At 36.3% G+C, this 27217-nt stretch overlaps 1 protein-coding gene, 1 long non-coding RNA gene and 1 other non-coding gene across 3 annotated transcripts; 1 reads left to right on the top strand and 2 right to left on the bottom strand.

The window, feature by feature from the left end:
* Nucleotides 1-2652: 2652 nt before the first annotated feature.
* LOC140791382 (uncharacterized) lies at nt 2653-5938 on the bottom strand. Its single transcript, XR_012109561.1, has 2 exons — nt 5804-5938; nt 2653-2848 (listed from the first exon to the last, which is right to left on the bottom strand). It is a non-coding gene; the product is annotated as an uncharacterized lncRNA (long non-coding RNA).
* A 623-nt stretch (nt 5939-6561) lies between these two features.
* Nucleotides 6562-6633, bottom strand: TRNAC-GCA (transfer RNA cysteine (anticodon GCA)). The gene has a single exon. It is a non-coding gene; the product is annotated as a tRNA-Cys (tRNA).
* Nucleotides 6634-13250: 6617 nt separating this feature from the next.
* LOC140790978 (protein phosphatase 2C 32) lies at nt 13251-25410 on the top strand. The gene is made up of 5 exons (XM_073141308.1): nt 13251-13689; nt 13803-16362; nt 17666-17779; nt 24332-24596; nt 25069-25410. Exons 2-5 carry the CDS (start codon nt 13972-13974, stop codon nt 25182-25184), a joined length of 2886 nt encoding a protein of 961 aa, XP_072997409.1. The 5' UTR covers nt 13251-13689; nt 13803-13971; the 3' UTR covers nt 25185-25410.
* Nucleotides 25411-27217: the final 1807 nt, after the last annotated feature.

The following is a 27217-nucleotide window of genomic DNA, read 5'->3' as shown; positions in this document are numbered from 1 at the left end:
ACCACCCCTGCCGGCCCTAGCAAAGCGCTTTGCTAGGGTTTGGCATTTTCTCCCTTTGCCAAGAGGGTCTTCCCCTGCCTCCGGCGTTTCTTCCTGCTGCCTTCGGCAGCTTGCCTCCTCTCTCCCAAAGGCTAGGTGGAGGGGAGAGGGTCTTCCTCTCCCCCCTTGTGGGTTCTCTCCTCCCTCTCTTTTCTTCCCCTTCTCTCTTCCTCCCACGACTCTTTCTCTGCATCCTCACTCATGTCCTTTCATTGCTATCTCGCATCCGCGCTACCGTCGGCCGTTGTCACTATCTGAATCACCATGATAGGAGCTGAAGACTACGGATCTAGTCCGTTCCTTGCCATCTTTGTCGTCGCCTCTCGTCTTGCCACAGTCTCCTTCGTTGTGTCTCGCCACGTTTCGCCGCGGCCTCCATCGTCGTGCTAGCACCTCGCCCCGTGTCGCCTCAGCCTCCGACGTTGCACCATTGCATTGCCTCGCCTCAACCTCCATTATCGGGCCTCGCCTCACCTTGTCCCACCTCAGCCTCTGTCGCTACGTTCGGACTTGCCTCGCCTAGCTTTCGTCATCATCGAAGCTAGCATCTGCCCTGTTACTTCATATTTTGGGCCATCTACATTTTATTTTGAATTAAATATGTGTAGATGCAATAGGATGTAATAGGAAGCAAATACTTTGCTCTTTGTTTTCTTGGATTCACAGGTCTAACCAAATGGGGTTTTCAGGTGTTTCGTTAAATTCACCGGACTTTGTCACTGGCGTGCCTATATCCCATCAAAGCTTGCTCCTTAGTTGGATGTTTAGCTTTTCAAGACTCATGATGTTCTATCTGTAGTGCTGCCAATTGGCCAAGCGAGAGGCTTGCTATTAGAGTTTTGCTCTATCTCCTTTGTTTTTTCTATGCTTGAGTTCTTGTTATGATACATGCATTAATTTTTATTAAGTCTGTACTATAGCCAAGTATGGAGCTTATTTCTAGGGCTCTTGTCCTATTTCTCCTTATCATACTTTGTATCACCAAATTGTAATCGATATATTGAAATAAACAACATGATTAATCTATAAAATTTCTTTCAAAATAGGAAAGAGCACCTTCCGTAGGAAGTTTTCTATCTTTGGAGAAATCTTGATAGTCCAGATCTTTTTGCACCCTTCCCAAGAGGGATCGAAGAGAGTTGGATAGCAAGTAAAAGTATGTCACTTTTAGTTAGCATTGGAAAAGAGCAATTTTTTTCCACCCAAGAGATCTATCATAATAAAAGCTATAATAATAATGTCAATTAAAAAATATATAATTTAATAACATCAAACACTTAAAAAAATAGAACACCAAATTTACATGGAAAACTTTTCCTAAAGGAAGAAAAAGTATGAGATAAAATCCATTATCAATAGAATTGGTACACTAAAAGATTACTACAATAAGTCTATCAAAATCACAAGAATGTTATCCACAATAAAACCAATAACTCTAACTTCAAATTATAAGGTTTAGATAACACCTCAAATAGAAAAACTCAAACATTCTTAAAGCAAGGATACTCTTGTAAATGTAAAGAAAAACATTTGTGTACCTTAATCCCAACTAAGAAATCTTATAGTTGCAAATTCTTGATGTGTGTAAAGAAACTTTCTTGCTATCTTCTCTTTTTTTTTTCTATTCACTCTTCTCTTTTTTTTAAATAACTTAGTTTTTACTATTAAGTGGCATGAGTAAGCCCACATGAGAAAAGAGTCTAACCTAATCAATTATTAGTCAAGTGTGAGTCACCTCACGGGGGGCTAGCTTAAACCAACTTAGTCAAGTGAAACTCAACAAAAAAGGATCTACACCAGGTAGTAGTATTTCTTCCTCGAAAGAGATGTATAAAAATGATTTTGTAGAGAGAGCATGCCCAAAATTGTGGAGCATAAAGTATGTAGCCCAACCCCTTACTAAATGAGATCGACAACTATGTTGTAATGGTCGATAATATTCATATTTAAGAATATATGCAGCTTAAAGAAATCGAGGAAATCCATGGATCAGATTATAATCAATTGGATCTACCATTCCAGACTAATTTTAGAAAACCAATTTGAGTAGCAATCAACGAATGCCAAATAAATTTCTAGCTCCAAACACATTGCCTAGGACGAGTAGTTATCTAAGGGTGCAGCTCCTCATATTCGGATATGACCAAATTGATATAAGGGTTATTTACCTCGTCCAAAACGAAATGACTTTCTTAGCCACAATAGATAGATAAACTGAAGTCTCAAATAACTAAATTGCACTCATTCTCAAACTTGGTAACTTTGTCCCAACCCACCAAGTTAAGCCCACTGCATTGATTTAATTTTTTTCTACAAGAATCTATAACATTGCTTATCCACCTGATATATTATAATGAGAGGCATCTATGAGGAAGTCAAGAGATTAACTGGTATTGAGTTGAGAATTGAGTTAATGAAGGTAACCCATTCCGCTTGGGATAACAAGGTCCGTTTCCAACCCGCTAACTTGGATTCAACTCTTGCTTACGTAAAATTTTACTTTTAAGATATTGAAAAAGAAAATACTCTTCATCCATATTGAGGATGCTCAAAGAGATGTTTCTTTGCAAAGCAAAAAGCTTAGAGGGAAAGAAAATTTTGGATTTAGTAAGATTAATTCAAACATTAGTGAGCTTTTCATAGCAATTAAATATGCATTTAATATTAATCAGGAAGCTACACTGTCACCAATTTATATGCGTAAATTATAAGCATATATAATGACTAATCTAACAATCACTCTTAAGTCATTATGCCACCTGCAGCCCCCGTACTTAGAAAGAAAGTCTCATCCCAGATTGGTCTGATCCTATGCAAAAATAAAGTAGATCTCCAATAAGTGATATGTGTTTAAGAAAAATTACTATACCAAGATAATAAAAATTCATGAGATTCATAATATAAGTACAACCCTTCTTTTTAGCAATCCCACCAAAATTTCACGTATTGCATGCATTAAATAACTATTGATGAAAGGGAATCAGACTAGATTGCCTTACTCTAGTCTGACTTAGCTCGGAGACTATAGTTATCTTGTTATCTCCCGCTACCAAATATACGTGCCCCTCATGTGGGTTAAATTCATCGAATTTTTACATTACTTGTTGGTCAAAGTTTTTATATAATATATGAGAATAAAAGCTTAATATTTTCACAAATAAGACAATAATATAATCCAAAACATACATATACCATAACAAATCCCAAATTATATATACATACAACGAATACAAATGCTCGCTTAGGGGCTACAATATTTTTTACTAAAATTACGATAATAGAAATAAAATATAAATACCATCAATTATTCTTGCTAGCTCCTCCGAAGACTTAAGATCATCTACTAATCTAAAAATATTTTCACTAAAAGGTAGTAAATATAAATCTAGCAAGTATCCACTTCTACAGGCTAAAACACAATAATTGCATTAGTATCACAATTTTATCGTGTCCAATCTATTGCTCACATGTATTAGTAATAAACAACACAATATGCATTATTTCAGACTATCAATTCTTCAACTTAGACCAACACAAAGCTATGCCAGTGGGCCATATCAACACTCACACTCTATCACACAAATGCCCCTAATAAAGGGTAAATCCAAGCGAAAAAATTGCCCGCCTCTTACCTAGCAAATAGTATGACCGATTATCCTTCACTCTAGACTAAAGACCTCAATTGTAAGCCCATCACATGAGTCGGTACCACATACCAATACTACCATCCAAGCTTTGGCTCAATATTATCGCCCCACCGTGTAGAATATCATGAGTCTTCACTCAAAAACTTTCTCACCCAATGTCATCTTACCTTTTGCTCTCAAACTTAAATACCCTAAAGAGTTTGATTCTCGTCAATCAATAGTAAATGATCAATTGCCCGATAAAACTATATGCCTGATTGTCTAAAATACATAGACTGAGACCTTAAGTGTGGGCTCTACAATATATTGATAATATAATTCCTTCGCCCTTTATCTTGGCTAAGGAGGTGTCGAGTACTATCGAGATGAAGAAGTCACTCCCTTCATAGTATTGCATATGTGTGCTAGTGGCATGATATTATACAACACAAACATTCATAATAGAATACACATCATTAGCATGTATTATGTGCTATATACATAATCATGCACATGGATATACATAATAATCATGATAAGTGTAATTATGTCATACAATAAATAAAGTTAATATGTATTACTTGCAATAATAATAGTAAATAAATATCTGCACATATACGATATAAATGCAATAATGTCATAAAGTAAGATATTTAATTCTCTACACTATTCTTAGACTAGAGAAATTTTACTTGTCTAACATCGCTTCCTTAACTAACTGGCTACAACTATGTTATGGGATCATCATCGTATAGTACAAGGTCTACCTCGATAATAAAGTAATAAAAACATAAGCACAATATTTTTGACACTAATTAATTAAATAATCATATTGACATTCACTATAGGCTTAAGTAGCCATCTAAAAATTATTATATTTATTAATCAAGTAAAGCTGGCGTAGCTGTACTAAGGCCCAACGTGTTAATTAAAATACTTAAAATAATTTACCTCAAATTATTATTCCACTAATCAAGTAGAGCCGGTGTAGTTGGACTAAAGCCTAACAGATTAATTGAAGTAGTTGCTCAAATTATCATTCCACTAACTATTATTGATTTAAAGTAAAATAAATAGATAATATTTAATTAACATACTTTATTGAATATTAAAGTACATTTAGTATGATTAGCAAACTCGATTATAGCTTATTCCTCATTATGAACAAATTAATAGTGACACTCCCAAACCATAGTTTAATCTAGTAATATTGATTCATAACAATTAATATAACTAACAAAGCTACCCCATAAATATGATTAATATATAAGGCACAAGTTGACATTGATAATTAGATTAAAAAAAAAACTAAAGTAAAATAAAATAAACTAAAGAGCAACTATTCCACTTGGGCTAGGCCAAGGCCCAAAGTAATGGGCTGACCTGCAACAAACATAAGTACTACAATACAAACCCACCAAGCTTTGGCCCAAAGCCCCAATCCAACTAAGCCAAAATTCCACTTGGCTGGGCTACAATTCAACCCACCACTTGGGTTGGGCCGCACCCAACCCAAATACAAGCTAGGCTGGGCCGCACTCAGCCCATCCACTGCATACCCCTTCCCCTCCCTCAACTATAGGCAATCGAGAAAGAGAAAACAATAGCTAACGACAAACACTAGCGCCATCAACCGAGGCGGACACGATGGCCCGTACAATGGAAGAGCTTGAGGGATGGGGTTTATCGGTGGTTTCTTCCACTCGGTCCCAACACACAACCCAACATGACACATAGAGACCATACTAGCCGAGGTGGTTGACGATGATCAAGCCCCGCACCATGACTGGCGGGCGGCTAGGGGAATGAGTCACCCAACAAGCTTGACCATGAGGACAATGAAAGATGACACTTAAAGCTTCATCTTGTGAAGAAGAATGCTTTTGACCAAATGATGGGAGGAGACTGCGACAGTGGTGGCTAGATTCGGCCTCAAAAATCAACGGAAAGAGGCCACTTGGTGTTGCCTCTCCCAAGGGTGAGAAGAGTCCACAAAAGGCCACAACCAAGAGAGCTTCACGAGCCTCGGACCAACGCGGACCGATCGCCCAATAAGACCAAAAAAAGAAGAGAAATGAGAAAACAACTAACTAGGCTATTAAACTAAAATTAATTTACCAAAGAGGTAGAGGACTCACCGAGGAACCGTTATGTGATGACAGCATGCTTCAGCGGTGCTCTGGCACGACAAGAAACAAAAGGGGGAAACGACTTCAAGCAACGCGGGAAGGGGAAAAAAAGAGGGGAGGGAGAAGAAGATGGATGATTTTTTTGTACTGAATGCTACAAAAATCTTGACCATAGAGGTGGAATAAAAACTTTCTTTTGGCCCAAGAAAGCAACAAGTGGAGCTGGTTCAAGATCCTAATCTAAAGGTTCATCTCGCATCCCTAATCTCTATGTAGCCCCAAGGGCTTGCTGACGAGCTAGTATCAAAGTCAAACCACTTAACAAACCGTACTGATAATCCAAGGAGGAATTAAGAGGGGGAGGATTCTAAGCTCAGTGCTATGTGCATCAAAAGAACAAAATAAAAGTACTCTAGGGTTTTGCATATGCCCCTCAAAAAGCTCTTTATTTGCTTGCATACCCTTCCAAGTTTTGTATTTCTGAAAATATCCTTAAAACATTATTGTTTTTCATTGGATGCCCTTTCAGGTACTTTCTAATAATTATATATTAAAGTCAAAGATGTCTTTGTTTGAGAGCAATATATGTAAAATGAATATAAAAATTTTGTCATTTTACTATTAAATGGATCAAAAATTTAACTGTAGGTTAACATAGGTATATTTATACAAAAGCAAAAAAAAATAATACTAGTATTTTGACTTTTTGAGAGATAAATAAGAAGAAATCCTAGAGAAAATATTTTAAAGATAAAATAAACTAGCGTAGGGCCCAACCGGGTTCGAACCGGTGACCTCTTGATCTGCAGTCAAATGCTCTACCACTGAGCTATGGACCCCCCATGATGTTAATTAAAGTCAGGTATAAATTAGATAAAGATTTGGAGTCAAGAATCCGGAAGCCACATGCATGCATCCATCCATGGCAGCTTAACACGAGTTATCACACATTCTAAAGGGTGTATGTATGTACATGGGATACGAGACAATGTTCCATTTCGATATCCATGCCCCTCAAAAGAAGAACACGTCCGGGAATGGCATAAAAGTTTCTCCAGCAATTGTGTCAGCTCCAATGAGTACATAACATATTCATCGATCAGTAAGACACACTATGCATGCACGTACATGAGATGTGCATTACAAGTACAAAGCAGCAGAGAAGAAATGTTTATGATCATCATTCACTAGCTAGCTACTTAGATTATATATCTTGTATCCCAAAAGGAAGAGAGGAAAGAAAACTACGTAAGGTTTCACGTAATTGAACGAGATTTGGTAAGCCAAGGAAGACGTGTTTATAATTACAACTCAATATAACCAAAGGTTGTTATGAGCCAAGATAGATTTTAGCTGGCTTCCAAATCAATAATTTTGCTACTTAAGAAAAGTTTTGTTTTACTTATCTTCTTATTTCTGTGGTTTTCAACAGTTGATGCTTTTGATCTGATATTCCAAAGAATCAACAGACCAATCAAGAAAGATCTTCAATGGATTTAAATTATGTGATTAAGAACGACTACATCTTAATGCATACTTAAATATGAATGAAGATGACAAACTTTTGTTTCATTAATAATTAAGCAAGTTTCTGAGACCAATAAGTAGCATTAGCAAAGTATATATTGTCCAATCTCCCACATTGTCTCCATACCTCCTGGGTTGCATCATTCTCCATCTCCTTTAAAGTTTCTTTTGACCGAGAAGTTCAGACAAGTATTCCCAAATCATTTGCATATGCAAAGGAAGTATGACATTCTTTACTAAGATCACTTTATCAACTCACACAATGCTCCTCTCTCTTTCCCAAAATTGAGGGTGGAAAAGTCACTCAACTTGCTGCTTCTCTTCTCCTGCTCCTACTTTTCATACTTTTAAATTGGAAGTGGTGAATATTGTTGATTGTTTGGGTATATCTCATAGCCTTGCACCTCTATTTGAGCAATGTCTTAGCAGAAAGGGTGCTCCACTTCCAGTGGCAGGCCAAATTAAGAAGCCATGATTGAGAAGAAGCAAAGAACTTGATGCCCTTTGGCTTCCTCAGTAATCTGCCTAATTTTATCACCATTGTTGCTAAGTGGAAGGTTTCTAGTTCTTCCTTCATTGGTCAAGATGCCTGGTCAAAATATTTCAATGTGAGATGACTATACTCCAATTCTTTTGCTATCTTTCTCTCCAAAAAGTAACTTGGTTGGTGAGTATTAACTCACCTTCTTTTACTTTAGTGAAAGGTAGGGAAGAAACTCTTTATATTCCTTTTATGCTGAATACTTAAGAGAAACTCTTAATTTATGTAAGCATTGTCCTCAGCTTGCTTGTGTGCTAAATAAAATTCTTAAGAAAAAAAGTGCTTATGTTGGTCCACCTTTTATAAAGAAATTAAGAAGCTGAATAAAAGATCAAAGAAAATAAAATTTTATCTATCCAAAGAGCCTATTTTTTTTATAAAAAATTAATACTAAATCGGTCTTTTTTTTAGACACGCTAGCTACCGTTCACCACTTTATTCTTAAATATAAAACGTTGAACCCATCGAGGTTTTATTCCTATTAAAGACACATACGAATAAAAAAATATTATTATTTTTTATTTGTATTTATATGTTAATTAGATAAAGTAGAGAGATGTGTCGTATTACAATACGATACATTATAGAATATATTGAATTAAGATTTAGATAAAATAAATATTCTCTTCACTTTTCGTACATGTTTGTAAGTTTATACGTACTTTTTATATATATAAAGCAGTGAGCATTTTATACTTGAGATAAAAGATTCAACTTTTCGGTATTTTACATTTCATATTATTTTTCTGCTGAGAATGTTAAGAACTAAATCTGAATCGATATGAATATAAAAATATTTATAAAAATTTATATAATGGTAGCCTCAGAGGTTAAGATTCTAATAGTTTTAGTTTCACATAAATCGGATATAAATAAAAAAGTAAAGGAATGTTAAGATTTGCCAGATTGATAATTATGTTGTAGTGGTGGACGACCAAGGGTGATTGAATAAGGTAGGATGACTCACGAAGATGACGGTGGCTAAGATTTGGATGTAAAATTAAATTTCTAAATTAGATATACTCCTAAAAAAATAAACGGCTATGATTAACTTACTATTATCTTTAGATTATCTTACTCTTAAGATAAACTCCAGACTAAAATAATTTTATAATACTTGGATGATTTGATTATTAAACAAAAAAGCTCAGCCCCTCTATATATAAATATCAGGTACAATGAGTCCTACTTGAACTAGCCCTAAAAGTTTATACAACTTGAACTGGAATTTGCCTTATAAATTTACATGATTTAATTAAACTTTACTTAATGGTTTACATGATTTAACTAGACTTGTCTTAAGAGCTTATATAAGCATAAATCAGTTAGAAGATAAATAGGTTCAATCTATCGAGCTCAATGTCCTCGTGATTCGATCATACACTGATCATATTAGGACACATTTGTTTATAACTGATATATCTAAATTAAATCATTTTAAATAATAATTTGGAGGATGAAATATTTGGATAAAATAGAATTTATGAGAAGGCTAGTCTGGTAAGAAACTTACAAAAACAATGAGAACTTAAAAGGTGTAAGTTGATTCCTTTCTTGGAGCAGGATTTTGTCTTGGAGAAGAAGACAGTCCAAGGGCCCCAGGAACTGACTTCAAGTTGACCACAAGTTAGTTGCTTGTTGCTGTCAATAAATATAGGTCAATTTTCTTGGAGTGGATCTCAAACTCAGCGTCCCTAAATGGAAGGTTGAATTCACAGTTACTTTTATTTTTATTATTGTTCACAGTTTCACATTCTACGATAGAGATATTTATTTTACCAACTGTACATTTTATTTTGGATGTCTCAAAAATATCCTTTCAACTTAATATTAATTGACAAAATAGAGAATATTATATTACTTCAATTGAACACCCCTTTCATTGGACTTTAAAATTTACTTTTCTTTATATAATTACTTTAATGTTAAAAAATTTCTCGCCAAGAGTTATTAACTCCGATAGTTAAATAGGCTCCTATTGTATATATATCCTTGGATTCAAATTCTAATAGTATCAGTTTAATTGTTACACTACTGACTTTTCAATTCTCTTAAAAAAATTAAAAGAAATTGTTAAAAGCTTTCTCAAAGATATCAAGGTCGTTAATAGCAAAATACGGAAATCGAATGATAAAATATTTATGAGAGGAATGATAATAAAGATAAAGAAGTATACTATATTTTTTTAGAAATATTCCTTCAAACTATTACTAACCTTCTTATCCTAAACACTCTCATTTAGTATATATTGATAGGGGTAAAGGTGATGAGTTTATTTCACCATTCATGAAACTCTCCTTCTCAGCCTGCCAGAACTATTTATCTATGGATGATCAAAGAAGACTTCCAAATAGTCAATACTCATTAAACATGTACACACTTCAATGGTATGCATAATGTCACAATTAAATGCATAAATTCCTCATGAGGTGGGTCAGGTTTTGTCAAAATATTCAACAGCAGGGACAAAATACCTACTTCTGAATCTCAAACCCTTCAATATTCAATTCCACAACCACAACATTGCTGAGATATTAAATCCATGCAGTTGGGGAATTCCACCTAATTCTCCTCAATTACTATTCCACCAACTTGGAATTTATGTCAAAAATTCCTCCCTGTCCTTGGTTAGATATTTTCTTTTGCTCCAATGGCTACAGATTCATGTGAATTTGTTCTTGGGATGGTGTTGGTCTGTGAGTCTGACCTGGCTTGAAGTCAGACAAGATTCATTTCTTTTCTATTCTTCTTTTTTAGGATTTTCTTTTCTCTTATGTATACCCTTCTAAAATCTCTTATTTGCTAATATATCCCTCTAAAGTTCATACTTATATACTCCTTAAGGCTAATCAACAGTAAAATTCAATCTATTTAATGGTAAAAAAGATAAGATCTTATTCCTGTTCGCATTCTTTTTTCTTAGTTATAAGTGATTTTGTCTTCTTTTTTTTCAGCTAAATAGCTCGGATTTTAACTTACAATTATCAAAATGCAGCTTGAAAGCTTTTAAAGGACATTTATGATCTTGTTTTATCACTTGTCCTAATTTATCGGCCGAATAAAGAGTCAACTCTTCCCCTACAAGAAGGGCACATTGACCCATTAATTAACCAGACTAAAATAGAGGTAATAATTTTCCCATGACAACTTCCCTCACAAAGTTTTGAACCAGAAACATCTATTCAAAGTTAGAATTAATCACTCATTCAACTTGGAATATTTTGGAGGTTGTTCATAGAGTGGAAGACCTCTTAATTTCTTTTGATGGATAAATGTAAGGTCATCTAGTCTGTGGTGGTTGTTTACATAGTAGACTTTACTTGTCACTAAAATTTGATCAATAAGGTTTATATTTTAAAAATTGATATATTTAAAAAACAATTTAACTTGTTTATCTAGAAGCTTAAGCTATTAGGTCAAACACTTGAGAAGGCACTTAAAAAGAAGAAAAAGCAAGAATTTAAAGAGGAAAAGCACATACACATGAGGTGACTCCAAGAGGAGGAAAGCAAAACTAAAGAAGGAAGAAAAAGAAATGAGGAAGGAAATAGAAGGGCAGAAGACAATGATGAAGGTCATGCATGAAAATTAAACATCTTATGCATCTTCATACAACATTTAAGGGGGAACAAAAAAAGAAGAAGTTATCATTTCAAAGAGATGAATGGAGATGAACTCTCTCTCTCTCTCTCTCTCTCTCTCTCTCTTCTCATTGCATGATCATGATCATGTGCATCTGCATGTGCATGCCCTGGGTTGCATTGGGTTCTCACGTGCTCCAAATCTATATAGCATCCCAATGAATGGGGCAGTTGGAAAAAAGAGAAAGCCCCAAAGAGAGATCTCTAATGGAGTAGACACACTCTGATGCAGCTAATAGGAAAAATCCCAAAGTTGCAGTAGAGAGAGAGAGAGAGAGAGAGAGAGAGAGAGAGAGATGTATATATATGTTCATAGGCGAGTGAGTAATAGAGTAAAATAGTAAGCAACCACTGCACCAAAGTACTGTTAACTTTGACTTGCATTGAGGTGGAAAAAAAATGATATATGGGATTCTTATGGAGATTTGCTATCAAACTACCACACCACCCTTGGTCTCAGGGAAAGAGGCCAGATAAATATTCTAATGTTCAAGTGGATTGGAGGGCTAAGGAATCAGATGGTGGTGGGTAATTCTGAAGGCTCTTTCTGGGTGTGGGTGACTATTAAAGATTCAATGGAAAGCTAAAGAAATAACAAGAAATTAAGAGAATAAAAGGTTGGGTGAGTAGAAGTTTAATTGTCAAATTAATATAGAGATGAACTCTAAGCATTTAAATATCTTAAGATTTGGACTTTGGTTTGAAGAGGCCAACCTCCAACCACCTTTCTTCCATGTATACTACTTCTATGGTTCATAGTTTATCCACACCCTCTGAAGCATTAATTTTCTCCCATTTATATATTTATACATATCACTAGTCAAAGCGAACCATTGGGTTTGTTGGTGCTTGTGGAGTTGGTCTCTCGAGGGGCCCAGCCCCATGGGCCATGTCTCCGATGCATGCATGCTAGTCTCATGCCATGCATGAAGATGATGGATGTATGGATAATCAATGCCATGCACGTTTTAAGATGGGTCATGTGAGATAAACGTGGCTTCCTTACATGGCAATGACATGAGTCGTCCAAACGAAGTCCCATGCATGGATGATAGGAGAGCGTTCAGGTAGCAAAACCTGACTACCTGAGTGGGGGAGGAGAATAATTAAATCCTATCAGGGACCTCTTCCTAACTTTCTACTTACCTTTCCATTATATATCATTAACTAATTCAGTGTATGGAGAAACGATGACTAATTAAGTGTCTGTGCTAATGAGTCATTAAGATTAGTTTGGTGGTCTTTTCAAGTGATGGAGATATCAGCTGACTTGAATATTAATGTGCAGTTTAGTCAATAGATCACTGTTAACGTAGACTAGTCTTTGGTCTGCATAAATCTTAAAAAGAAATCATTCAATATGCTTGTTGCAGACGAGAGTTTTGCTGTCCTTAATTTAAACCGAGGTAGTTAGTTGCTCATACAACATAAGGTTTTAGAATTTGATGGTCATGATCCATGATCCATGATCCATGATCCATGATCCATGGTAGTGATGATGATGTGTGATGAGGAAGGAAATTCTGGGCTTTTCTTTATTTTGACTCCTGGCACCACCAAATCCAATCATTCAATAGTGAGGAAAAGGAAAACAAACAAAAGAAGAGCAGAGTGTAATGTAATGTAAACAAAACACCAACTCCGGTTTCAACTTTTCAACTCCATTTTAATTTCTTTAATTTATTCTTTTTACCCCCTCCCACCCCCCCATTTGAAAACCCCAAGAAAGAGACTCTTTCTCTCTCTCTCTCTCTCTCTCTCTCTCTCTCTCTCTCTCTCTCAAGCCGAGAGGAAGTGAGACTCTTTACTCTCCCTCCCACCCTTCCCACCCCCTTCTTCATCCCCTTCTTCACCACTTCGTCTCCTTCTCCTCCTCCTTCAGATCACAACAAAAATCCCATTTTTCTGCCCCCCTCCTCCCCTTTCCCCACCTTTTCGCACCATTTCTCGCCCTCCCCTTTCCCCACGTTCGCTCGTTCGACTACTCCCATCTGGGTCTGCCTTCCCAACCATGGTTCCTCCCGTTTTCTTGATTTCTTGTCGTTGGTAGTTGACTTCGGCTTGCCGTTTCAGTTGGGGTGTGTGCTATCCGGCCTCGTCGTCTCTTGCTATTGGGGGTAGCTTAGATCCGTCGCCTGCAGTGGCAGCTCCAGGGATTTCACGGGAGATTTGATGATCTCCGAGAGGTTAGGCTTTGAATTGAGTCTTTGCTCTATTTTGTGTATTCAAGTGATTGATTCGGAGAGCGCTGATGTGTAAAAATGGTTCCTCTTTTCCTTTGGGACTTTTGATCATATAGATGTTGAGCAAGTGCTTATGATGCAAACTCTCCAGAAAAGGAGTCATTGGGTTGAGGGAGTGTTTGGGTACCTGCTCATGGTACAGAGCTACCGGAATCCTCCATTCCGGAGATTATACGACGGCGTTGTCATCGGCCGCTGGATGTTCGTGTCTTGCTAGGAGAGGTGATGGGCAACAGCACTTCTCGAGTGGTCGGTTGCTTTGTGCCATTAAGTAATGGGAAGACTGGTGTCAATTTGGAGTTTTTAGAGCCCTTGGATGAAGGATTAGGCCATTCTTTCTGTTACGTCAGGCCGGTGATTGGCGATTCTCCTGCTATAACTCCGTCAAACTCGGAGAGGTACACTGTCGATTCAAGTGTGCTCGACTCAGAAACACACAGTAGTTCCTTTAGGCAGGAGATAGTAGAAGATTTGGCAGGCTTCCAGAGACCCAACAAGAATTACTCTGAAACCACTTTTAAAACCATATCAGGAGCCTCAGTAAGTGCGAATGCCTCGACTGCCAGGACTGGCAATCTGAATGTATTTCTCTCAGGTGAGGCCCAGGAGCCTGCTGCTTCATTTGAGAGCACCGCTTCGTTTGCTGCAGTCCCTCTGCAACCAGTGCCTCGGGGATCAGGACCCTTAAATGGGTTCATGTCGGGGCCGCTAGAGAGAGGTTTTGCTTCAGGGCCATTGGAAAGAGGGATGGGTTTTATGTCTGGTCCATTAGACAAGGGCATTTTCATGTCAGGTCCTATCGACAGCACAGATAGGAGTAACTTTTCAGCTCCACTTGCTTATGGCCCGCGGAGGGCAGGGTTAGGAAGACTTATGAGGAGCATGAGTAGACCGATGAAAAGTGCATTCTCTAGGACCTTTACCAGACGCTCACAGGGCGCTGGATGGATGCAAAAGTTTCTTCTGCATCCAATGACCCAGTTAGTCTGGCACTCCGAGGAGGCAAAGTTTCGCTCAGAAGCCCTGCAAAACTCTGTGGAGGATGGGCCGTCCGATCCAGAGTACAGCAATAGCCGTAACTTGCAATGGGCTCATGGAAAGGCAGGCGAAGACAGGGTTCATGTTGTTTTATCTGAAGAACAAGGTTGGTTATTCATTGGGATTTATGATGGATTCAGTGGCCCTGATGCACCTGAATTTCTGATGAGTAATCTTTATAAAGCTATAGATAAAGAATTGGAAGGGCTGCTCTGGGATTATGAAGACAAAGGTGAGGGTAGCATAGACACATCTGCTCTTCTTGGACCTGATACTACTGAGGCTTCTTTGCTGTTTAGGGAAGATACTGTTTCTTCTCACTTGCAGAGCAGTCAAATAGAGAAGCAATGTGATAGTTCTCAATCACACAAGGCATGTCAAGAACACCAGTCTGACAATGAAAATTTACAGGTTCAGTCAACTGAAGTTGAAAGTGGAACGGAAGCCAGTGCCAACAAGAATTGCAGCAAGCAAAAAGTGGAGGCTGATGAAATACTAGAGGAGAAAGATGGACTCAAGGGCATTGATCAGCTACCAGATGAAACCATTCGAAAAGACAATACAGAATTGAGAGAGGGGGACGAGACAGCAGGCCCTGTTCATGTGCCACATAAAGATCCCCCTTCTGATCCAGATAACAAAGTATCTAAGGATTGCAGAAAAAGCAAGCGGCTTTATGAGCTGCTTCAGATGGAATTGCTGGAAGAATATGATATCAATGTGTCTAGGTTGAACAAGAGGAGCTCGTGGGATGTTCACTCTATTGTCAGTGAAGACTTGTCTAGTAGACAAAGCATGTTCACAGCGCAGCCTTCTTCATGCTCTTCGAGGCTCAAAGGAGAAAATTTGGATCATGTTGAAGGGGCAGGAAGTTCGAGACGAAGTGAGGGTGTCTCTGGAGCGGACTCCGAAGAGTCAAAGCATTCTTCTGTTGCGTCATTTTCTGCTGTGGGGCATAAGCAGATCATGAGAAGATCAATCTTAGGATTGAAGTTGAGGAAGATGTACAGGAAGCAGAAATCATTACGCAAAAAGCTTTTCCCCTGGAGTTATGATTGGCACAGAGACCAATCTCATGTCGATGAGAAGGCAGTCGACCCATCAGTAGTCATCAGGAGGTGCAAGTCAGGGCCAGTTGATCATGATGCAGTTTTGAAAGCAATGTCACGAGCACTTGAAACAACAGAGGAGGCCTACATGGAAATGGTGGAAAAAGCACTTAACAAGAACCCTGAGCTTGCATTGATGGGGTCATGTGTTCTGGTGATGTTGATGAAGGATCAGGATGTCTATGTTATGAACCTTGGGGATAGTCGTGTCATCTTGGCTCAGGATAGGTCAAGTGATCAGCAGATGCAGCACCACAGCTCAAACCTGATAAAAGATGATATGAGACTTAGAAACAGGTCGAGGGAGTCCCTTGTTCGGGTGGAGCTTGATAGGATTTCAGAGGAGTCTCCTATGCATAATCCCGACAACCGGATATGTAATATAAGCAAGAACAGGGAACTGTCACTTTGCAGTTTAAAAATGAAAGCTGTCCAACTGTCAACTGATCATAGTACCAGCATTGAGGAGGTATTGCTTTGGCTGATTTACTTGTACCTCTATCTATATGCTTGTCATTTGGGTGGGTGTTGGTTACTGTGCTTGCTTGGAGACTAGGAAAATCACTCAACTGATGAACTACAAGGCCTATTATTTCTCTCACTCAAACTACAACCGCAATTTCCTATCTAGTGTTTAGCAGTTTTATTTATTCCTGCTCCCATTCATTATTTTCTGGGAGGATGGGAGTTCTTAAAGCATTGGTTTCTCAATATTCTTAAAGCATTGGTTTCTCAATAGCTTGCATCAGAGGCAAGGAGAAATCTCCTTTGAAAAGTAAAATAAGCTAGACTTGTGATACATCTAATGTATATTATTTGATGTTCACACATGTAGGCTGTGTGTTATTAGGATAGTTGATTTTAGATTTCAGGAGCCAGAATCTGCATGTTACATGTCATGGTACTTCAACATAATCTCTTTATCTTTCTTAATGCTGTAGTATTTCTTGACTTAATGAATTCTTTTATTTCTTTGAGTTACACTTCTGTGCTGTCAATATCATCTGGGTATACAAGTTAGACAATTTAAAGCTTACAAAGTATTCTAATTTACATTACTCCTTCCAAAATTGTATGCAAGGTACTAAATCCCTTTCTGACTGCCGTTTGTATTGGTGTTGATTGTTGAGTGTTTACCTCACCTTTAGTAGAGGCAGCACCATTTTTCCCTTTTTGTCAAATGAAATGCAGCTTACTACATTCTTCATTCTTTTACAACAGGTTACAAACATCAGTTTTGAGACTGATTGAAGACATTAGTAAGATGTATTTAACTATCTCAAATTGTCAGTCATTCTACTGCCGATATTAGTGAGGGTTGATTGGATGTCTGATAAAAAAAAATCAAGTCAATTCTGTGCAATCTTGTCACACTGGACAATCTCTTCGTCATAACATATAGATGAGAGAAAGCCTGCTTTTAGAATAGCTTTCTTCTATGGAAATAGAAGGTCGAGACTTGGGGGCTTCCAGGTGTTTATCTTTTGGAGTGAGAATGTAATAATTAAGAGTGTTCTTGAGTTATCTCACTAAGGTTCTTGTTTGAGCCATATCTTACATTGTATTATCTATCTGTGATGAGGATACTCATATTTTCACAGCAAATGCATCGATAGGGTGAAATAGGTGATAATTTTGTTGAAGCCAAATAAAAGACTACATTAACAAGTATGGTTTGATGTTTTACTGTGTTTGCTGCATTGCTTAACATGGTGAGTGGTGACTGAATGTTAACTTAACTGTAAACTTACCTTTTAACTGACACTATACAGGAAGTCTTGAGGATTAAGGCAGAACATGCTGATGATGCTCAAGCTGTCTTCAATGATAGAGTAAAAGGACAACTGAAGGTTACTAGGGCATTTGGTGCAGGGTTTCTGAAGAAGGTTAGCTGTACTTATTCATTCCATGCATTTTAGTGTTCAATCTCGTAGATGCATCTGATATTTGTTAATGACTGTTTATCATTATATTTGGTGATTACCTATGCCTGTGCACCTGATTTAGTTTTTACTAGAATCTGCACAATAGTTAAAGTGACCTATCTAGATCCAAGTAGTTTAATGCACTGTACCATCTACTTTTCAATTAACGACTGGGAATCAGGAAAATGAAATTATCAGAAACTTCAGTTTATATGTTAGTGATTCTCAAATTGTACACTGAAGTTGCTGATCTAGTTGCCACTGGATCAGTTATTTCAAATTTCTTTAGATTTTTTTAAAAATTATTGAGTTCACTGTCAGAACATACCAATTTTAGTCCTGTAGTAGTGTGAATATACTAGTTCCGCTGCTGGATAATCATTCTTTTGGTGGTTTACATGAACTGCTAATGGCATACTTTCTTTTGGCTGTTGGATGATGTTTGTGGTTTTTGTAATTATAAGAAGCTGGTTCCATAGGAGGTAACAGGTGAGAAACCTTCAGATAATCGAATTTAGGATGATCTGAGGGTTTCAACTAAGATATGAAGTCAGAAATATCTTAACTTCATGCAAGCCTCCTTTTGAACTTGGCTCATAGGAGGAGATCTGTCCCCTTTTGAACTTGGCTCATAGGAGGAGATCTGTAGGAAATGTGATAGAACTGAATCAACTTGTCACGAGGATAGAAAAAAAGTAATTTTGAACATTTGAATAATGATATATTAAGGTGCAGCTTACAAGACAAATAATTACTTTTCCATTCCACTCTTAGGGTTCTAGTTTCCAAAGAGTGTGGAGGACTAACTATAGGTTCAAAGCTACTATATTTTAAACCACCTCATCTTAACACATAAGAAATATCCATTTAACACTTTGAGTTAATTTTTAACCCATCTCACCTTAATACATATGAATCTAGAAAGAAATATTTGATCTTATATTATTAAATTATTTATATTATATATTTATAATATATATATATATATATTATATTAATTTAAAATTTCATTTTTAATAATTATTTGTTGTTTATTTTATTGTTCTTTGATAATTGGTTTATATGGATCCTGTGCGGTTGAGATCAAAAATGAAAATAAAAGAACCATTCAATATTGGGCATTTGTTACTTGGACCATATTCGCAATTTATTTACATACTAGAACAAATCAAAATTGGAAAGGCATGAATTCGGCACTTGTGACTTCTATAGGATTTTTTATAATTTGGATATGCTTCTAAAATTTTAAATTACCTTTATCAATGTCTATAGTGAGCTCATATGTAATGGTTTCTCACACAATCATATAATTTTTGTTTCAATTCTTCCTTTCTAATATTTATTTAGATTTTTAAATTGCAAACCATTCCTACGTCAGTGGGTATTCAAACTATTATCTCAGCAATGATATTTTGATAATTTCAAAAGTATGATTACTTAATTTTTGATATGCTAACATTAGGATGTTATGATGATAACAGTAGGATTTTAATTGGATAGATTTTATAAAACACATGGGTTTTTTAGAAAAAGAGATAATGAAAAGTTTGAACCATGTCCATAATGTAGGTTTTTTTTTTAAAAAAAAAATCCTAGTTTTATAATATAACATAAGGAGGTATATAAAGTTGCACAAGTTATCATGGAATCAAGCTCATGTGTCATAATATTTTACATTAGGAGAGATTAATTGAGTGAAGGATATGATGCAAAACTAATGGTTTTGAAAATCAATCTCATGTTATGTTGGGTAGATCAATTTCTGGAGCTATTTACTTAATGAGATGATTTATGAAATTTTAGAAGAATGGAAACAACACAAATACAATATGGCGTGGACACAAAGAGACGACAAATCTTGAAAAGGTAGGATATGACATGTTTAAGACATGGCTAAATAAGTAAAAAATAGTACATAATTGTTTATTGATACATCTCAGGCAATGGTTTGCTAGAATATGTAATTTCTACAGTGGTATTTAATTGAATGCAATAGTACTTTGCAGCAAAAAAGAGACTGCATGATTAACCTGTACTCTAATATGTTCCTACGTGACATGATTAACCTGTACTCTTGAATATGTTCCTACATGATTAACCTGTACTCTTGAGTTGTTAAGGGAAATTCTAGATAGCTATTCTAGATTTTTACTCTTAAAATTGTATCTCTAATCTAGAATAGGGTATTCTAATGTTTGCTTATAATCTAGAATAGTGATGTAATAAATACATTTGATGTGACATAAAATTGAGGAAAAGTACACATAAAAAATTGAAATTGACTCAAATACCGTTGATTTGACATATAATTTCAAATTAAAGTGTTATCATTTCTTGTAGGTATTCAATGCATACTTGTAGGTATGTAATGCATATTTGTATGTATGCAATGAGATAAGTAGATTGTAGGAGAGAGGAGAGAGAATTTTTTAAATTTTAGTCAAATCAAGGGTAAAATTGTAATTAGGCTTATTTGTGGAATAATTTGAATAATATTTTTAATCTAGAGTAGGGATAATTTGATGTTTGCTTTCTAATCTAGTGTAGTGTTCTCTAATCTTGAATAAGAAAAAAAATTAATCTTGAAGTAAACGGGGCTTAGGGTTTGGTTGTGGGAAGTGGAAGAAGAAAGGTGAAGAAGATTGTTGGATGTTAATAAAATTGTAGGTCAGATTCGGATCTTACTAGTCTTTAACTCGACTCGGACCCCGATAATCAATAAGGTTTTGGTTGGGGTTGGATTTAGCTTTGATCTAAACAAACCCGATCTACAATGTATTAACTCAAGTTAATTGAGACTTGGATTGGGTTTTGGGGCGCGCCATACCTAAATCCAACCTGAAAGTAGTATTATTTTCTTCCTCGTTTCTCTCCATTACCAAACATCATCTTTCCCTAGCTCAATTGACCTCCTCCTCCTCTTTCTCTGTCTTTCTCTCTCCCCCTGGCTTTGAATGTCCATGAGGCCCATCATGCCTTTTTTCCACATCTAACCATTCTTTTTGTCTTCTGCGGCCATCATCACAAGACGAGGATTATACGGGTGGCACGGCCCATCCCGTCTGACACCTAGTAAGCCACTGACAAAGCTCATGCCTAGCAATTAAATTCTTGTCTACAACCTTTCCGTGTTTCATCTTGTAACCTTTTTACTGTAGTTATATCTTATGTCTAGATCTCATCTATTTAGCTCTAAAATTATGACCCATTAAATATTATTTGATAGACTGAGACCACGAAATCTCAACTCTATTAAAACTCAATCTGGATGTGTCCACCTCTATGGAACTTTTCTGAAACTAATAGACAGTGGAAATCTTAACTGATCGCAAACACATAAATCAAACACTGTAGAATCTCAGTCATATGACATTAATTGATTATAGTACTAAAATCTCTTTCGTTTAAGGTGCTGAGAGGTCAATTTGTTTGTCTCATGCCTGATTGTGCACATCGAGATACTTTAACTGCTCAAATCATTTTAGAAGTCTCCTTTTTCATCAATGGTGATTTGCTCCTTTGACTTGCAAGACGTATTCATAAATGTATTATATCATGTGCACTGTTTAACACTCAAATGCTGCCTGAGAAGAAAATAAGATGGAAGTTTAAGAACAAATAATAGGACCACCTACATCAATTATCCATTTGCAGAAATCAAAAGTTACAGAAAATATGTTTCTGTATTAGCTGCCGACTGTCCCAGCTTAGCTAGCACGAAATGATGCTATTTGCCTATACAAGTTGCAAGTGACATGAATTTGTTTGTCAACTACCACGCTGAACCATTCTTAATGTGTCTGGAAGTTTTAGTTCTACTGCTGTAAGATGTAAATACATTCTTATACAACGTAGTCATTGTGATCTTATTCACTATTTAGCAATGATGGCAGGTCAAAGGCATTGTGATCCATTAGATTTGCTGGTTTATTTTTGTATGAAAGCTGATGATCGGAAAACAAACTTCAGCTATCCTAGGGTATGCTGTGGGTGCCTTTTGGACTTATAGTGGCCATACTCTCCAATTCCCTGAAACAGACTTCAGGAAAGCTTCACTATGTGTTAGCTAATCCCTTGTTCTTACTCTGAAACAGCTCTATTTGACTGTCACATTTGCCTATTACATCTTGCTCTACTCTAGTGAAGTAGTGATGACTAGCCTTCTCAAATTCTCAATCTAGGCATGTCCTTTATCTAGTGAACTACCAATCCTCTTTAATGATGTAGAATAACTCTGTCTACAAGATAAAGAGCAACTGAGTATTCAATACTTCAACTGCCATCATCACAATTATTATTAGATTATGAGATAGTGAAAGACTATTGACTTTCATCATCATCATCATCATCTCATTCTGTCGCTTTACTTTCTGTCTTATACACACACCTCACAAGTGGCGTGGGTGCTTAGACCTTTTCTTGCCTTGAGAACCTTACTGATGTTCAAATACTTATATGATACTCTGACAGTTTCTGCAATATAACGGAAAGGTCAATCAAAGATAAGATGCAGTATGCAGTTGATCTATTGGAGCTATAGATAATCAATTCATTATGTATAATGGTTGATTTCCTGATTAATTTGCTATTTCCATATCTTGGTACTTTCTCCTTGCCCAACCACCTACTGATGCAGTGATATGCTGTTTCCTGTTGTTCTAGTGGCTGAGTTTGGTTAGCATTTCAACAGTTCTTTATTTAAATCCTAATTGGTCATTTGCTATCCAATTCAACAGATTAATTTAGAGTTTAGACTTGTTGGGAGACTGAATCTCTTAGTTATTTCTTTGAGGTTGACATGTTTACATCCTTTGACTATCTTTCTAGGTGATCAAAGTTGCTGCCTTTTGCTGAATTGATTTGCGCACTCTTAAGTCAGAAAGGAAAGTTGGATAAGTTGCACTGTAGATATATCAATTGTTTGTTCCCTTGGTGTCTAATTGATATAGCGTTTATGGAGTCTAGTTACAAACTCTAAAATAACCATCTAATACAGTTATACAGATCATAGTATGTGCTGTGACTGGAAATATGCATGCTCAGTTCCTTGATTGGGCTTGGAAGTTGAAGGTTGAAACTGTAGATCTGGAATATATTAGTATGAATACCATGATAGTATTACTATAATAGTTGGACGCCCTTTGTTATTTTAGTATTTGTGCAGACTTGGAAATAGTTGAGATGTGGTACTCCGAAATGAAAATGTTAAAGATCTGATAGTTGAGCCAATTATATATGGCAGGACAGAGATATTGTTTATTACATCACTATGGAAATTTTGTCTATTACATCACTATAGATGGTCTAGGTGAACCCATTCTTTGCAGATGATAATCACTGAGAAAATTTTCATGTTTTCAGCTTCCAGTTTAAGCTTTTTGATTTTATGCTTCTAATCACAGTTCTGGGATTTTCGAAGTTAGCTTCCCTATGTAATAGAATTTAAATTCACAGTTCACACAGTTATTAGTTAAGTAATTGGCCCATCTTTCCAGTAGTAGATTATTTCATTTGGCTTATAATGAGGTGAACTTTTATTCAATTCTCCTCATTTTGTTGTGAAAGAGGCCAACTGAAAATGGTAACCTCATCTAAATCATAATATGCTTGGAAGCATCCTTTGTTGCTACTTGCTGGGGTTGATTTTTTTGCTTGGTTCAAATGTAAGGCTATATGCCCTTAAGCTTTTAAACTAATTGGGTGGCGTTTGTTTAACCTGACCTTGTCCATGGCTTATATACCGTTTGTTTAACCTGTCTCTTCCCAGATTAGTATCATACAGTGTCAGTAAGATAAAATTGCATGATGCACTGTGGGAAATTATCAAAGATTTTTACTTGAAATTTAAATGTCAACTGGGAACTGAGCGCTTCTTGGTTTACCTTCCGTATTATTATGATTATACATCTCAGCAATTGAAAGTATAAACACAATCATGTTAACCTAATTCAATCATTAACAGGTAGCTAAACAATTGTATACTGATAATGAAACATATGCAACAACAATATCTTTTGAAAAATGAATGTGACAAAATCATCTTTCAATTTTCATGTTCTAGGACATCAAGGAAATATATAATGATGTACAATAGGCAAGATTATATTCTCTTAGTTGTCCCTTGTCCCATCATCTCATTTTGCATGTGTTACCATTTTATTCAATTTGACATGCACTTTTAACAATGATTCTTGTGTCATTGTCCATGCAAGATCACATCACATATAGGTATAAGTACTTTCTCTTCTTTACCACTTATTAGTTTAATTTCTTGGAAGAGTCAAGTTACCAACTATCTAGATGGATGCTTTGCCATGATCTTCTAAGAAAATGGTGAGAAAAGTTTAGACAAGGCTAATATTAGGACTGCTATGTTTTAAATTCCATATATATATATATATAGGTCATGATCATGTAAAGTACCTACCTTTTATTTTATTTTTTTAAAAGAAAAGTTATATTCAGGTTAATTACATTGGTGTACTGACTGTGACTGGTTTCTTTCTAATACAGCCAAAATTCAATGATGCCTTGCTTGAGATGTTTCAAATTGACTATGTTGGGACTTCACCATATGTTAGCTGCATTCCCTCTGTTCTTCATCATCGTCTCTGTGCAAGTGATCGCTTTCTGGTCCTTTCTTCTGATGGACTGTATCAGTACTTTAGCAATGAAGAGGTTGTTTCACATGTTGAATGGTTTATGGAAAATGTTCCAGAAGGGGATCCTGCACAGTACCTAATAGCCGAACTACTTTGTCGTGCAGCTAAGAAAAATGGTTAATCTCTTTCTGGTCATCTCTATGATATGTTTCATTATTTATTTCGTGAGTTTTTTTCTTTCTTATCAAATCTGAAGGCATTTCACAAAATATTGACATGCATGTGTGCGTAGTCTTCTCTGTTTTTTTGTCACTGCTGATCATGAAGATATTTGTTGTTTAATCTTGCACTTCAAATTTACTCTATATTCTTTGTCCTCACTGAAATTATTATATGATTCAATGTGAAAAGCACAGTCAAGTTTTTCTCCTTAGTTGAGTTGCAGTCTAACTTGGCCATAGCAGCCAAAGTTCTTATTGCATTTTGATATCTTTTGATGGTGTCATCCTTTCTAATCATTTGTTCTCCATTCTTTACTCATTTCATGCACATTCCATCTGCAACCGGGCATTGCTTGCTTGCATTATCTGTTAAGGAGCTTTATACAACAAATGATTAAAAGGTTATGTTTCCATATTCTTCATGCAGGGATGGATTTCCATGAGTTGCTTGATATTCCCCAAGGGGACCGGCGGAAATATCACGATGATGTTTCTTTGATGGTGATTTCCCTTGAAGGAAGGATTTGGCGTTCATCTGGTTGATCATTGCCTGATGTGGGTCTGTGCCATGCTGTCCCTTAATGTAACAAAATTCCAATCAAGAAGGGCATCTCTCTTATCGTTCTTCTTCATTATCTCTTCCCACCTTTTGCTTTCCTCCTTTCTGAGCTATAAACAGTGCTGCACCTTTGTGGTGCATGTTTGGCCATCCAATTATGGGCCACTTCGAGGATTACCACAGTTCACGAGTTATAATTCTTTTTTATTAGTTGGCCTATTTGTTTAGTTAATATCACAAATATCAGGTAGTTGGACTGCTGAGATCATATTTGTTTGGTGATCTCATACATAGTTAGGTTCACCAGATTTTTGATCCGATCTGAATTCTGAATTCCTTTTTTTCTCTGCTTTATTTCTAAAGCAGATGTGATGCACAATTATCATATCCAAATCCATGGAGCAAAAGAAAGGCAATCCATGCACAATTATCACAAACATCCTATCAGTCTATTGGAGGTCAAAATTGAGCATCTCTGCCACCTTATGTTAATATTAAATGTAGTAGCCAATTGTTAGTTTGTTAGGTACTGTATAACTTAATAGAGCTAGTAAACATATCAAGATCATCATAGCTTTTTGGTACTTTCAAACTAATACATATAAGTGCATCTCATATGAGAATTTTTAGCTAAGATACCATCTTTTTAACTTTAGCTTACGATCTTTGGGATAATATTCATAGTCAAATTGTTTATAGTTGGAATACTTGGCAGTTCTTGATTACTGTCATAATTTTAAATCCTTAAAGCAAGTAACCAGAAAAGTTCATCTTCTAGCATCGTCATCTTCTCATTCTTAACAAAATATTTTTTTTTTCTTTCAAATAGAAGTTTTATCTAAGTTGGAGGTGACTGCACTAATACAAAAAGATGGGACAAAACCCTCTTTTCCATCCACCTCTCTGTATTTTCTTCTCTGCGGTGGTTTGAATTTGTATAGAATGGATCAACAGAATTCATGTCTCTTTGTTCTGTGTTGTGTCCAGATAATAGAGTTTGGTAAATATATAATAGATGGGCAGAATGAGCTACTATATACTTAACTAGTTAAGTAGAATGGTGCAATGTTCTGAGATGAAACTATGTCGAGTTTTCTCTTCGTTTTTATGTTTATGTTTTTATGTTTTTTTTTTTTGTTTTTTTTTTGTTTTTTGTTTAGAATGAATGGGACATGCCCAGTTATAATTTATTGAGAAAAAGGAGAATGTAAATACTAAATAGTGTATATATATATATATATTCATTTGTATCAGCTGGTTTACAAGTTTCATAACTGCAGATCTGTTTATATCCATTTGTATTTTCGTATTAAAATTTCCCTTACCTACTACCAAGTAGGTAACCTGATGGAGCTCTGCTCTCAGGTGTTGCTTCTTCGTGGAACGATCTGCTGTCCCTATCAGAAATTATTATTGATCTATTATAGTTTTTACATTATTTGCAAAAGTCAAAGTGCTTTCTTTTTTTGTTGAACAAGAAGGTGATATATTACTCAAAGAGCTGTTGACATCAGTAGCCAAAATAGGCAGCAAGGTGGGAGGAACTGAAACCTCCTAGGTGCAATTGAGAACCATATTTCTACCAAGTCAGCTCATTGATTAGCTTCACCGCAGATATGGTTGAGAGACAAGAAAGAAAACAAAGATAAAAAATACAGATAATCATCAATAATAGTAGCTGTAGCCCAAGGGACCTGATTTCAACCCTTCAGAATGTTCACTAGCAAAAGGGAATCACTTTCGATAATGAGGCGGGGGATCCTTCGCTGGTGGAGAAAGCGGAGCGCCTCATGGAGGCTAATTGCTTCGGCAATCAAGGAGGACCGGTAGGAACCATGTTGACAGCCTACACAAATCAAGGAACCTTTTGGGGTGCGCAAGATGAAGCCCGCCCCACTAGGTCAGTATTGAGCTTGAGGAACCCAAGCGAAGGGGGCTCCCAGTGAATAATGCAATGAGTGGCGGTTGACCCTCTAGCCGGAGGGGAGAGGACTTCATAATATTCAAAGGCTAGGGC

The sequence above is a fragment of the Typha latifolia genome, chromosome 6 (assembly GCF_019914945.1).
Source record: "Typha latifolia isolate L0001 chromosome 6, TyphaL0001v2, whole genome shotgun sequence".
Taxonomy (NCBI): domain Eukaryota; kingdom Viridiplantae; phylum Streptophyta; class Magnoliopsida; order Poales; family Typhaceae; genus Typha; species Typha latifolia.
The sequence above is the reverse complement of the archived record's forward strand: the minus strand, read 5'-3'. Positions and strand labels throughout refer to the sequence as shown.

What these genes read in the sequence shown, in the direction of transcription:
- LOC140790978 (XM_073141308.1), top strand. Translation starts at nt 13,972, where the DNA reads ATGGGCAACAGCACTTCTCGAGTGGTCGGTTGCTTTGTGCCATTAAGT. An exon ending in GTGCAGGGTTTCTGAAGAAG is followed by an intron (nt 17,780 to 24,331) that starts GTTAGCTGTACT and finishes TTTCTAATACAG; the next exon opens with CCAAAATTCAATGATGCCTT. An exon ending in TCGTGCAGCTAAGAAAAATG is followed by an intron (nt 24,597 to 25,068) that starts GTTAATCTCTTT and finishes TTCTTCATGCAG; the next exon opens with GGATGGATTTCCATGAGTTG.